Source organism: Puccinia triticina, chromosome 17A, assembly GCF_026914185.1.
Source record: "Puccinia triticina chromosome 17A, complete sequence".
In the NCBI taxonomy this organism is placed as follows: Eukaryota; Fungi; Basidiomycota; class Pucciniomycetes; order Pucciniales; family Pucciniaceae; genus Puccinia; species Puccinia triticina.
The window spans coordinates 3,784,372-3,796,809 of NC_070574.1; the positions used below are offsets into that span (position 1 = coordinate 3,784,372).

Consider the following 12,438-nt stretch of genomic DNA (forward strand, 5'->3'; position numbering starts at 1 on the left):
CTTGAACCCTCCCAATGTCTCCATCTTCTTTGCGCGATCGGACCATCAATCTGGGTGCCGGGCCATGCACCCTGCCGACATCGATCCTGGAAACCGCAGCCCAAGGCTTGCTGGACTATGAGGGGACGGGGATGGGCCTGGTCGAGCTATCGCATCGATCGAAGGACTTCCAAAAGCTGAATTCGGGCACGATCGACGATCTACGCACCGCCTTGGCCGTCCCAGAAAACTTCGAGATCCTGTTCATGCAAGGAGGGGGCTTGACTCAATTCTCCTGCGTGGTCATGAACCTGGTCAACCAATTCAGACTGAAAAACAAATCAGATCCGTCAGATCAAGTCTTGGTTGATTATCTGATCACTGGCAGTTGGAGTCTCAAGGCCTCTAAGGAGGCTGCACGACTAGGCTGCCAAGTCAATATCGTAGCAGATGGCCGTCGATCCAGTCCGGACTCGAAGTCGTTTAGTTCCATTCCACAGCCGATAGACTGGAAGCTATCTGACCAAGTCGATCAACCTAAATCAACTCCGGCGTTCTTATACTACTGCGATAACGAGACCGTCCATGGGGTCGAATTCCAATCGCCTGGACTTCCAATCGACCAACTACCGGCAGCCTACCAAGAAAATGTCCCTCTGGTCGCTGACATGTCGTCCAACATCTTATCGCGCAAGATCTCTCCTCAGCTTTGGAAACGCCTCGGAGTTGTCTTCGCTGGAGCTCAGAAAAACATGGCCCCCTCCGGCCTCACAGTCGTCATCGTCCGTAAGGATCTCATCACCAATCTCGACGACGCCGTCCCGTTCGGAGGATTTAGGGTGCCAGATATGCTGAGCTACAAAAACATGGCCGACCATCAATCGCTTTACAACACCCCGCCGATGTTCTCAATCTACGTCTGCAATTTGGTCTTGGCAGATTTATTATCAAAGGGTGGAGTTGGTGCGATCGAAGAGATCAACAGCCAGAAGTCTAGAATGGTTTATCACGTGATTGATGAAAGTCGAGGTTTCTACATCAATGCAATCGAACAAAACGCTCGGAGCAGAATCAACATCATCTTCAATTGTCGAGGCGGGGCGTCCATCGAAGATCAATTCGTGCTTGAAGCTGAAAAATCGAGCGGAATCAAACAGATTAAAGGCCACAGGTAAGCGCTAATCTGAAGACTATCATTTCTGCGGCTGTCTGATTTCTTTCTTCCCTATGAATTTGCTATCTAGGTCGATAGGCGGGATTCGTGTTTCATTATATAATGCAGTCACATTAGATCAAGTAAAAGTGTTGTGTAACTTCATGAAGGATTTTATGTCCAAAAATTAAACAATAGAGAAAAATTAAGCCCACTTATTGTGGAGGTCCGGCACTCCTAAAAGATAACGACCCACGTCACATACTCAAGACAAACAGACTGTACGCATAGAACTCTTTCCCGCCGAATCTTATCCTACTTAATGACATTGAAGTGATCCAATTATAAACACCAGGCGGGGAGAAAAATGCTAGCTTCTCTCTCCTTATTTACATTCATTGTTCGCTTTCACCTTCACCTTCACCTGGGGTGACAATGACATTCGTACCCTGGCATGTATGTACCTGGTTTCCTACATGTTCGTATGATGCAAGCTGAAGGCTTGCTTCGGTAAGTAGTTACTTGAGACGTGTGAGCAGGTGGCACCTTGACTTCCGAGCTATGATGCCCCGGAGATCGGCAATGCATGAATGCACATCCCAGTCGCCCGAAGTGTGTGCTGGCCTGCGTTGGTCAGTCACAGTGTCCATCGAGCTTGACTTCTCGGAGGCAGCCGCACAACCAAACTCAGCAATGGGAGGGAGACCGAGACCCCGCGGGACCCTCCTCCAAAGAGGCTAAATAAGCTTATCTCACCCCGAGGCCCGGCCGCATTGCGTCGACCGGAGTGAGAAGAAGAGAAACACATTTCAACAATTTGTAGAAACTTTCTTGATGGGGATGGCAATTCACATCTCGAGCATACACAATGGCCTTTCTTGAAGCAGTGTGTTAATGTATTTTTTATATAAATTGAAGGGAGAAAAAGAAAAGACATGGGAGCAAGTTAAGCCCCTCCCGCACTCGGTGCGTTCGGCGGAGAGGCTGTCCAAGCTCGAGGGAAGAGATCCTCAGAAAGTTTTGTTACATGTTTATTTAGCCTCTCTTTCGCCACGGGGTAAGCTCCACATGCTACAAAAGAAGATGTTTTGTTAATCAGGACCGGGATGGTGTTGAGGGATCAGTTGGTAAACAGGGGACATACCATCCCAAGATCAAATGGTCGTAGGGTAGGCCGTTGATCTTTTTCATGGCGCGCTCAGCCTCCATCCGATCTTCGAAGCTGACGAATGCGAAACCTTTACACAAGCCAGTGTCTTGATCTTTACCGACGTAGATCCTCGAGATCCTTCCGAATCGGCCGAAGAGGTCCCACAGGTCGCTCTCCTGGACGTCCTCGGACAGGTTGGTAACCCGGAGCGTGGGCAGGTCGTCCCTGTTCGGTTTCTGCATCGAGTCGCCTCGTTTGGCGCCGTCTCGTTGGGATGGCGGCACATATTTGCCTGTCCCGCCAGCGGCGCCGGTGCTGTTTTGAGCTTGCGAGGCTGCGGGCCCATCTTGTTGGTCTTGGTCCGCTGGAGACAGGACGGGAAAGATGAGGGTGAGCTCAGATGGGTGTGTATGTATTCTAGGGAGAGAGAGAGAACAAACCGGCATCTCCTCCCAAAACGCCACCGAGGGTTTCCTTGTAGGGACAGCTTGCGGTGAAATGGTCTCCCTGACAGAGTCGACAAGTGATTCGCTTTCCGCCAGGAACGATGGTCGCTTTGGTCTGTTCGACGACCGGTTCCTTGTTCGGACCGGCGACGGCGATCTTCAGCTTGATCGCTTCGCCCAGGGTGGTGGTTGCCAGATCCGGGCCGGACTTCTTGCCCTTCTCCTGGCCGAATTTCGGCCAGGCCTTGCGTGCGGCGACGGTGGGCGAGACCCGAGTGGTGACGAGGGTTCGCTTGATCTTTCGGACCGTCTTGATCTTCTTCTCGCCCGTCTCATCCCATTTGTATTCGACTATGGTCTTGATGCCCGTCGCCGGGTCGATCTTTTCTGATGGCGGCGGCAGTTCATCTTCATCTGGTGCGGGGTGTCAGCTCCAGCTGGTGTGGTTGAGTTTGGGGTGTGGATGACAGACCTAATTCGTCGGCCCAAGATGTTTTTGTGGCAGGGGCGGAACTGTGGAGAGAAGAAAGGGGCGATCAGTGGGCTGCTGTTTTCTGTCTGGTGGGACACGCACAGCTGGGGGGGTGCCAAGGTGGCCATGTTGGTTGTCCGTGGGCTGTTCTGGCTGGGGGGTGGTCTGAGATGGGGGTGTGTCGGTGGTGGCGGGGGGATGTCACACAGCCAGGATGTCACAGCGCACGGCGCAGTCCACCCACCACCCAGCCACTGCCCCGCAGGCTTTTCGCCCAGCCAAGGACGGGGGGGTGGATGGGCGGACGATGTTCAGGGAGACGCTGACGACCAGCGGCCTGCTCGCAACCCTCGGCCTCGCCCCACCGCACCTGCCCGGCAGACTGCAGGCCATCCAGCAGCTCGCCACCCGCCACAGCCAGCGCCAGCCACAGACAGCCCACCCCGGACACTTCCTCAGCTGGGCAGCCGCCCAGCCCACCGACCCCCTCCTCGGAGCCGCTCTCGGCTCGCTCGCCAAGCTCATCGACATCCGCCGCCCCCAAGACCTCTACCCGGATGCCCGCCGCTACAAGCGCCAGATCCATCTCCACGTCGGCCCCACCAACAGCGGCAAGACCCACTCGGCACTCAGGGCTCTCCATGCCGCCCACACCGGCGTCTATGCCGGGCCCCTCAGACTGCTCGCCCACGAGGTCTTCACCCGCATCAACGCCGGCCAGGTCGCCCCCGACCTGCCCCCCCGCCCCTGCAACCTGCTCACCGGCGAGGAGCAGCGCGTCAGCTCGCCCACGGCCGGGCTCACCAGCTGCACGGTCGAGATGCTGTCCTGCCAGCAGTTCTACGACGTCGTCGTCATCGACGAGATCCAGATGATCGGCGACCCGTTCCGCGGGGACGCATGGACCCAGGCCCTGCTCGGCGTCCAAGCCAAGGAACTCCATCTCTGCGGCGAAGAGAGCGTGGTCGGACTGGTCGAGCGGCTGGCCGACTCCTGCCAGGACCAGTTCATCCTCCACCGCTACCAGCGTCTCACCCCGCTCAGGATCGCCGACTCGAGTCTCAAGGGCGACCTCTCCCAGGTCCGAAGGGGGGACTGTCTCGTCACCTTCAGCCGGAATAACATCTATGCGCTCAAGAAGGCCATCCAAGAGGCCACCAACCTCAGAGTCGGAATGGCCTACGGGGGTCTGCCTCCCGAAGTCAGAGAGAGAGAGGCCCAGATGTTCAACCGCGGCAGTCAGGTCGAAGGCGAAGGCGGATACGACGTCCTGGTCGGTAGTGATGCGATCGGTATGGGCCTCAATCTGTACATCCTTCCCTCAAACATACTTTTCTCTCCCTATCATCATCATCATCTTTCAAAAAAGAAACCCCCGCTGACATTTATTGGTTCCTACACAATCAATCTAGCAAGATTAAACGGGTGATCTTCCAGTCCTTGCACAAATTTGACGGCCGCAATGAGGTTCCACTGAGTACTTCACAGATCAAACAGATCGGCGGACGCGCGGGACGGTTTGGGATTTTGCCCAAGACAGACCAATCCACCGCCCCGGATGGACGACCACGACTGAAGACGACTGAAGAGGGCGGGACGATAGGCGAGGTGCTGACGCTGAACGAGTCGGACATGAGTCTCCTACGCCACTCGATGGCTGCGCCGTTCGAGAAGATCCACCGGGCGGTGCTCAAGGCGCCATTCACGACGGTCGAGGGGCTGGCCCGACGGGCCCCGCCGGGGGTGCGCTACTCGAGCCTGCTCGAGCTGCGTCGCACGCTCACCCTGACCCGGCCGGAATACGCGATCGGGGACGAGAAGAACGCAGCCTCGATCGCAGACGCGCTCCAACACATCCTCCCCCTCAGCCTCGCCGAGCGCGACCTCTTCTGCTCCGCCCCCGCCGGCGCCAGAAACACGCTCGCCATCGCCACCTTGCAGCAATGGGCCCACGCGCATGCTCATCGACGGCAGGTCGACTTCATCGGCTGGCTCCGACACGAAAACATCGAGCAAACCATCCAATCCATCGAATCCTCCGTCAAACCCAACTCATCATCTACTGCCACTAGCAGTCAACCCAAGAAGCCGAACAGCAAAAACCAGCTCAGGGTAGAACGGATCCACAACGAAACCTTGCTCAGATTAGAATCCATTCATAAATGCTTGGTGCTCTACCTCTGGCTCGCCTTCCGTCTCCCCGAATCCTTCGTCCATTTCGACCGCTGTCAAGAGCTCAAACTTCGCACTGAAACCGTCCTCGGCATCGGGCTCAATTCTATCCCCTAATACACCCTCTCTTCCTCTCGCGTGTACTTCTACCAGATAAGCTATTGGGGGTTCAAAAGTTGAGTTGAGCTTGCGCGAGGGATGGTTGTCCTCCACGTCAGCCCCAAACCCCCCAGAAGCTAGCTTTTGGACTCTTTTCAAGGATGTATGTAGCTTGAACACCAGATCCAGTCTTGCGATTAGAGCAGCATTCTTTTTTTAGCGCCAGATTGGGGACATCTGCTCTTAAAGGTGGCTAGTTTGGCTCGCAGCTAACTGGAGGACTTGCCGTCGAGATCTGAGGGTCTCCCTTGCAAAGTGATCTGGAGCCCGAAAGCTGGATTTCTTGGCAATGGGCCTATGTCCACAACTGCAAGGCTCCCAGATGTGATGGGATGTGGAGGACTTCCTGCCGATCTGGAACCCCAGAATCTCCCAGATTTCGCAGGGCAGGGAAATCTAGACAGATCTAGGTTTTGGGATGATCGAGCCCAGATTTCCCCGCGAAATCTGGAAACAACTCCCCTCGATGGCCAGCTCTACACCACGGGAGTGCGCCGACGTCGGTTTGCTGATCGTTTTTGCGGGCAACCTGACCCTCCCTGACCCAGCCAAACCGCGGTTTGCAGCCACAGTGTCGGGCCGACCTCAAGCGCTGCCGCACATCTGACGGCAGCAGGGGCAGGACGTCGACAGGCTGCCCTTGTTCAAACAAATCTCTCAGCGACTCTCCAGGTCGTGAGATTATTGTTTTTGGGCAGCCAGGAGCGGCCCGTCGGCAATCAGCTGTCGAGCCACCCGTCATGTGAGGGGTGCGTGGGATCATGTACTCGCACCTCTGCCGTGAGAGGCCGTGAGAGTCCATGAGACACTCGGCGCGCGGCAAAAATATCTTCCAAGCGAGCCTCGAACTGATGTTGCGCTGAAACCCAAGCTTGGACGCACTGCTTCTGCAAACTCGGCCAAAGACCAATTTGTCGGTTGGCAGGTAGGATTAAAGCATAGCCTGTAGCATCCTCAAGATGGGCTGACCCAATTTTTTGCAAAGTCATTTTTTGTCCAAAAAAAAAAAAAAAAAAAACTCTTCAATTTTTTTTCTCTTGAGCTCTCACATGAAATAATAACCTCTGAGATGAATAGGAAATGCAACGCTGAGGGAGGCCTTGACGGCAAGCTGGCGGCAAAACGCGGTCATCTTGACCCAGGTGGGCCTTGAGGAGACAGCTTCCGGGTTGGTTTGACAGCCCTGTGAGCTCAAGTCTCAAGTATCAGATGTGTCAGAAAAAAGACTGACCGTCGCGATACACCGACAACGTGCTGCCCTGCATTTGCACGGCAGCCCAACAGTGTGTCTTATGTTGTTGGGTTGTTGCTCCAAGGGAGCCCAGGACGAGGTTGGCTACCGGGCGGCTGACAGGCAGCGCGATTTGGGTCAAGCCACCGGGTCGCCGCCAGGCTTGCGGCGGATTGACTGAGGTGGTTGCCTGTCGTCAAGAGGTACAGCAGCCTGACGGTTGGAGATCCCAACGACGTGCTGCCCTGCATTCGCACGGCAGCCTGACAGGATGGACACCCTGACGCCGTGCTGCCATGCATTCACACGGTAGGCCAATGTGTGTCCCTTTCTTGTTGGGTTGTCGGTCCAAGGGAGCCAAAACCGCTCTCCTGGTGTACGGGTCATTGGGAGGAGTAGTAACCTGTAGTACAGCAATGTCAGAAAAGCTTGCAGCCAGCTTTTGGACCGCTGATTTCAGCCTCAAAGCCTGTATGGCTCCTGTACGTCAGGAATGCCATCAGAAGAAAGAAACCAGTTTCTTTGTTTTCCACTTTGGGGCCTTGAGGGCCCCGCCATTAGATTCCTGGAGCAATTTTACCCCATCCGGCCCTTCGCCGCTCCTGCCTCCCTTGCCCCTCGCCCGGCCCGGCCCAGCACCCATGTCAAGCAAAACCAGCCGCCTGAACGGGTTTTGACTGCCTGTACAGTTATGGTGTTCAAAATTGCATATGACACTGTTTACATAAAATCCAGATGCCAGCGTGCATAAAACTTAAAGTGACATCTCCCAGCCAAAATTGCAGTTTATGATTTTATGTAAAAAAATCTTATGCAATTTTGAGTGAAGCTGCATAGGCCTGTGGCTGAAATTCAGAAATTGTTTCAGCCACAAAATTTGGCAAGCTTTTCTGACATTGCTGTAACTCCCGTTGTGGTAGACGGAAAAGTGGAAAAATAAAAAGTTTTTTCTATGCCACATAATTACCCATAATAGGCCTCAAGATACCATCAAATGGAACCCAGAAATGGAATCTACGGCAAATTTCACCCCTAGTCACCACTGGAAGCACCCCTGGGCCCCCTCTAGTGTGGAAGTTACACCTCATGGACACCTATCACACGGCCAGCCCCAGTAATCCAGCTGTCACCTGCCTCAACCCAAGTTTCACAGTAGTACACATATACACATCACAGGATACAAACATACATCTCCCTGTCAGGCTACACTCATTACATATTAACTACATACACTCCTTTATATACATAGTATGACATCATTTACACTGTTTCTGAAGCCTCAGACTTTGTGTATACACTAATTACCCCTGTATGACAGCTCATGCAGTCTACTGTCACATTATGCATGTGGTAGAATGTTCTGTTGTATATTCTGACATCATGTATGCACCCCTGGCATGTTTAGAATGTTCTGTTGTATATTCTGACACTAGAGAATAACGATTTGGACCCGTTGCTAGGTACCCGGCACCGCCTGGCGGGTACCGCCGGCACCCGCCGCGCACCCGCTGGGCGGTGCCGGGTGCCTGTTTTTTCGAGAAAAGTGGGGCGGTACCCGCCCATTTGGCTCTATGGCGGGGGCGGGAGCAAGTACCCTGTGCCAGCCCCTCTAGTCGGGTCCCTCGGAGACTGGAGTTGGGTCCCCCCATTCTTAGTCACCAAGCAGGTTGCCGGATATCAACCAATCCCTTCTCCGACAACACCAGAGAAGTCACCATGGCTTGTGGGCGCAACCGATTGGAAAATCCCATTGTTGAATCTTTGCCGCCGCAAGAGGATATTTAAGATACAAGCAAAGCCGATGAAAATAACACTCCAACCAGCACCCAGCCCTCGTGTGGAGGACGAGCATTGACCGATGTGGTGGCCCCTCTTGTGGCCAGCTATTCAGGAGCATCACCGCCGCCAGCAGGATCATCAAGACTCAAGTTTATTTTCACTTCCCAAGACTCAATTTCCACGCTGGGGTGGACAGAAATCCGTCATTGGGTCCCGCGACTCAATGAAAGTTGATTAGGTAATCCGACATTGGGTCCCGCGACTCAATGAAAGTTGATTAGGTAATCCGACATTGGGTCCCGCGACTCAATGAAAGTTGATTAGGTAATCCGACATTGGGTCTTGCGACTCAATGAAAGTTATGGTGCAGTCCCGACTCCCCAGGCCTCAAGATCTCTTCTCATCACATTTCCACCTTCAACTGGCTCCCCTATCTCTCCTTTTCCTTCTGTCCATTTTCCCATCTCCCTTCCTTCTCAGTTCCCCATGCCTCTTCAGCTTTCTTGGTCCTAACACAGCGCCTGATGTGGGTTTATTTCCTTGTTTGTTTCTGATTTCTTTCTCTTCTGTTTGTTCTGCCTGTCTTGAGTGTTTTCTGTTTTCTCTTTCCTCTTTTTATTTTCCTCCCTCTGGTTCTTTTCTTCCTGACTCATCACGCTGTGTTTTCCTTAATTTTCCCTTGTGTTGTTTCCTTTCTTCTTTTTTATCTTGTTTGTTGTGAGTGTGTGCGCGTGTAGCGCGCGGAGGATGTGATGAAATGTATGTGACATGTCTCCCGGAGTCCAAGTTCAGCTCGAACTTGGATGATGGGTGGCCATGGCATTCTGATCCCCGGAATACGGACCATCACTGAGCTTATAGATCCTATCTTCAGAGTTTCAACTTACGGGCTCCGCCCGCCGATCATCCTTCATCAGAGTTTTCCGGATCTTTTTCCTTCCTCTTCCTTAAGATCACATCTCCCTTCCCCTCAAACAAAACAACCGCCGCCGAGGATCCAAACCCCCGGCGAACTTCTCAAAACCACCCAAAACCCAATAGCTATCCCTGATCCCCCCCATTTTCAGCGCTCACCACCACGGACCACCCAGCCACGAGGGCAGCCTAAACAGCACCCATCCCCTCACACGACTGCCTTCAATTGTACGGACAGGAGTCTCTCACCGATGAGGAGGAGTTATGTGGGTTTTCTATCTTTTGTTTACATGTTTTTTTTTTTTTTAAAAAAAAATTGGTTATTCATTTACTGATTCTGTTTCTGCATCCAGTAAGGGCTCAGAAAGTCGCCTCAAACGCCGTCAGTATGGGATATCAATTGTATAAGCCACCACAGCTATCAAATCAGAAGGATAAGTTTGGCAGGCGAATGATTGCTTATGAATGCAAATTGTTAGTCAGGTTTCAGGCTCTGCAAACTGTTATGACCGGTATATATAGCTGATTCTCATTCCCTATTCCCGCTCAGATGTAGTACCAAGATCAACCAACCAACCTCCGACTCCTCTTGTAGTAATCTTAACAAACACGCGTCCATCTGCCTCCGCAAACACAACCAATCTCGAACTAGTAAATCTTTGGCATCTCTTGGAATAACAGGAACAGGAGAAATAGATCCGAAAGAAGTGAGTTCTTTTTGGTATTTGATTTTGATATAAGCGATCTGACAGATACAGCCTCAGGTTCCTCAGCTATGCGCTATATGGTGCGCTGAAGCTGCAAGGCCTTTTTCTGCACTTGTCAATGCCAGTCACAAGGCCATACTCCACCCTATGGTCGTCAAGCATTTACCCAATCCGCAATTGGTTTCAAAGGACATCCACCTCCTTTACTCGGCTATCCAACATGAATACCGGGCTGCTTTGAATGTAAGAAATTACAGATTTGATTTTCTTTTCCTTTGTTTGTTTTTATCACTGACTTCCTTCGATTCTTAGGCACACAACGGTGCATTATATCTAGGAATCAACACATGGCAGTCACCAAATGGATACAACATCTTAGGAATTGTCATGTATCAATTAGCAGAAGATCAAACTGGTGATATCAAACTCGAGTCCTTGCCTCTCGACTTTGTTTGCCTTTTGAAAAGCCACACGGGTGTCTACTTGGCCAACACAGTCTGCTTAGTAGTTGAGAAATTTGGCATTCAAAATAAAGTGTGCCCATTCATTATGTTTTTGTCTTGCTTCCAATGCTGATCACCATTCATTATGTTTTTGTCTTGCTTCCGACGCTGATCAATAATCCTTTTGTTTGTTTAGATTTGTGGTATAGTGAGCAATAATGCAAAGAACAACAAAGTGATGGTACGTGAGATCAAGAAACTCAAGTGGCCTCGATTTCAAGGGGAGCCACATTGGATACAATGCTTCGCGCACATCCTAAACCTCATCGTCCAGGCTATTCTCCGTCCATTTGGAAGTAAGAATCATGCTAACGACAATCACGGCCCAACGGGTGCGGAGGAACATTCGGACGGGTCGGATTCTGATGATGGCAATGCTGAAGAGCAGATTAGAGTGTAAGTTGCCCAAGAATATATAGTTACTGTAGTGTTTAATTGTCTTATTTTTTTATTTGATCCATGCTAGGGTTCCACGTGGAGAGAAAGCCCCATCAGAAGATGAATATTCAAGCAACAGCGACAACTCATGTTCTCAACGCGATGTAGATGATGAATCACTTGATGAGGCTGACATAGAAAATGCGAGTGAAGAAGAGGATGCCAATACGTACACAACCAATTCTTGTAGACTCACATTGGCAAAGGTAAGGCCAAACATTATTCAGGATTGAAAACAGTTTGATGGGATCTGACCCTTTTTGGTATAGTTTTGAGTGATTGCAAAGAAACTAAGGTACTCGCCAAATTCCAAGGCTGAATTCATCAAGATTTGCGCCGAGAAAGAGTGTGAAACTCCTCATAATATTGAAAGAGATGTAAGTACACAATGGAACTCCACCTGTGCGCAACTCAACAGCATCATTAGGTGTCAAGCTGCTGTGTAAGTATTCCTTGAGTTCAGATGATCCTTCCTGAATCAAATTTCTGACTCAATGGCTTTACTGTAAGGTTTGAGTGGCAGCGCCATAAACGGCATGGTGTAGACCGCAAGCATCAATTGAACAAATCCGACTTGGAACTGGCTCGTGATTTGGCGACGGTATTGAACATTTTTAGCAAACATAGTAGTGTACATTGACCAAATCACCGACCACCTATCCACCGTTATTAGCAACCTTAAATACCCGCCAGCATTGAGGAATGCCTGCCGGGTTGGAATCAAGATAACAAATAAATACTATAGCCTGACTGACAATTCACCTCTTTACAGGATCACAATATGTATGTATTTTTTTCCTTTCATGATTGTCTAGAAGTCAACCTGCTTACATACCTTGTTTCAGTGCTGCACCCGTTGTTTAAGGACGAGTACTTCAAGCTGGAAAACTGGGATCCATCATGGACAGCTGAAGCCATACGCCTTGCCCGAGAGATGTGGGTATCACATTATAAGCCCCAACCGATCACCCCTGCCTCATCTGCACGAACTGCTAGCTCAAAGGTGAGTACATTTATTTAATACTATCCAGAGTACCTTGGCTCCTCTGGTTGACCAATTGAATGTATTTTGTCTTGTTTTTTCACAGCCCAAGACCGGAATGCTTGCCGGCCTTGGAAATGCCGCTGCTGCCCAAGGTGGTGACTTATCATCCAACCCATTGGACGAGTGGCTTTGTGGAGGACTTGTGCTCAACGGCGACAAACCTGTGGATCCTCTCCAGTGGTGGATCCAACAGAAACGGTCTGGCAACACCCATGGCGCTGGATGTTCTATCCTGCCCAGGTGAGCTGAATCTTTACCTACCAAATCCTAGGTTCAATTTTATCTGATT

The 12,438-nt window shown here is 51.3% G+C and overlaps 3 protein-coding genes across 3 annotated transcripts; 2 read left to right on the forward strand and 1 right to left on the reverse strand.

Moving 5' to 3' along the window:
• Window positions 1–14: 14 nt before the first annotated feature.
• On the forward strand, window positions 15–1,323 carry PtA15_17A358 (uncharacterized protein; the record flags this gene model as incomplete). The annotated part of the gene is made up of 2 exons (XM_053164466.1): window positions 15–1,150; window positions 1,224–1,323. 2 exons carry the CDS (start codon window positions 15–17, stop codon window positions 1,321–1,323), a joined length of 1,236 nt encoding a protein of 411 aa, XP_053028431.1.
• An 840-nt stretch (window positions 1,324–2,163) lies between these two features.
• Window positions 2,164–3,328, reverse strand: PtA15_17A359 (uncharacterized protein; the record flags this gene model as incomplete). The annotated part of the gene is made up of 5 exons (XM_053164467.1): window positions 2,164–2,203; window positions 2,277–2,646; window positions 2,723–3,142; window positions 3,201–3,241; window positions 3,303–3,328. The coding sequence occupies 5 exons, from the start codon at window positions 3,326–3,328 to the stop codon at window positions 2,164–2,166; spliced, it is 897 nt and encodes a 298-aa protein (XP_053028432.1).
• An 86-nt stretch (window positions 3,329–3,414) lies between these two features.
• PtA15_17A360 (uncharacterized protein) lies at window positions 3,415–5,489 on the forward strand (the record flags this gene model as incomplete). The annotated part of the gene is made up of 3 exons (XM_053164469.1): window positions 3,415–3,509; window positions 3,660–4,508; window positions 4,613–5,489. 3 exons carry the CDS (start codon window positions 3,415–3,417, stop codon window positions 5,487–5,489), a joined length of 1,821 nt encoding a protein of 606 aa, XP_053028433.1.
• Window positions 5,490–12,438: the final 6,949 nt, after the last annotated feature.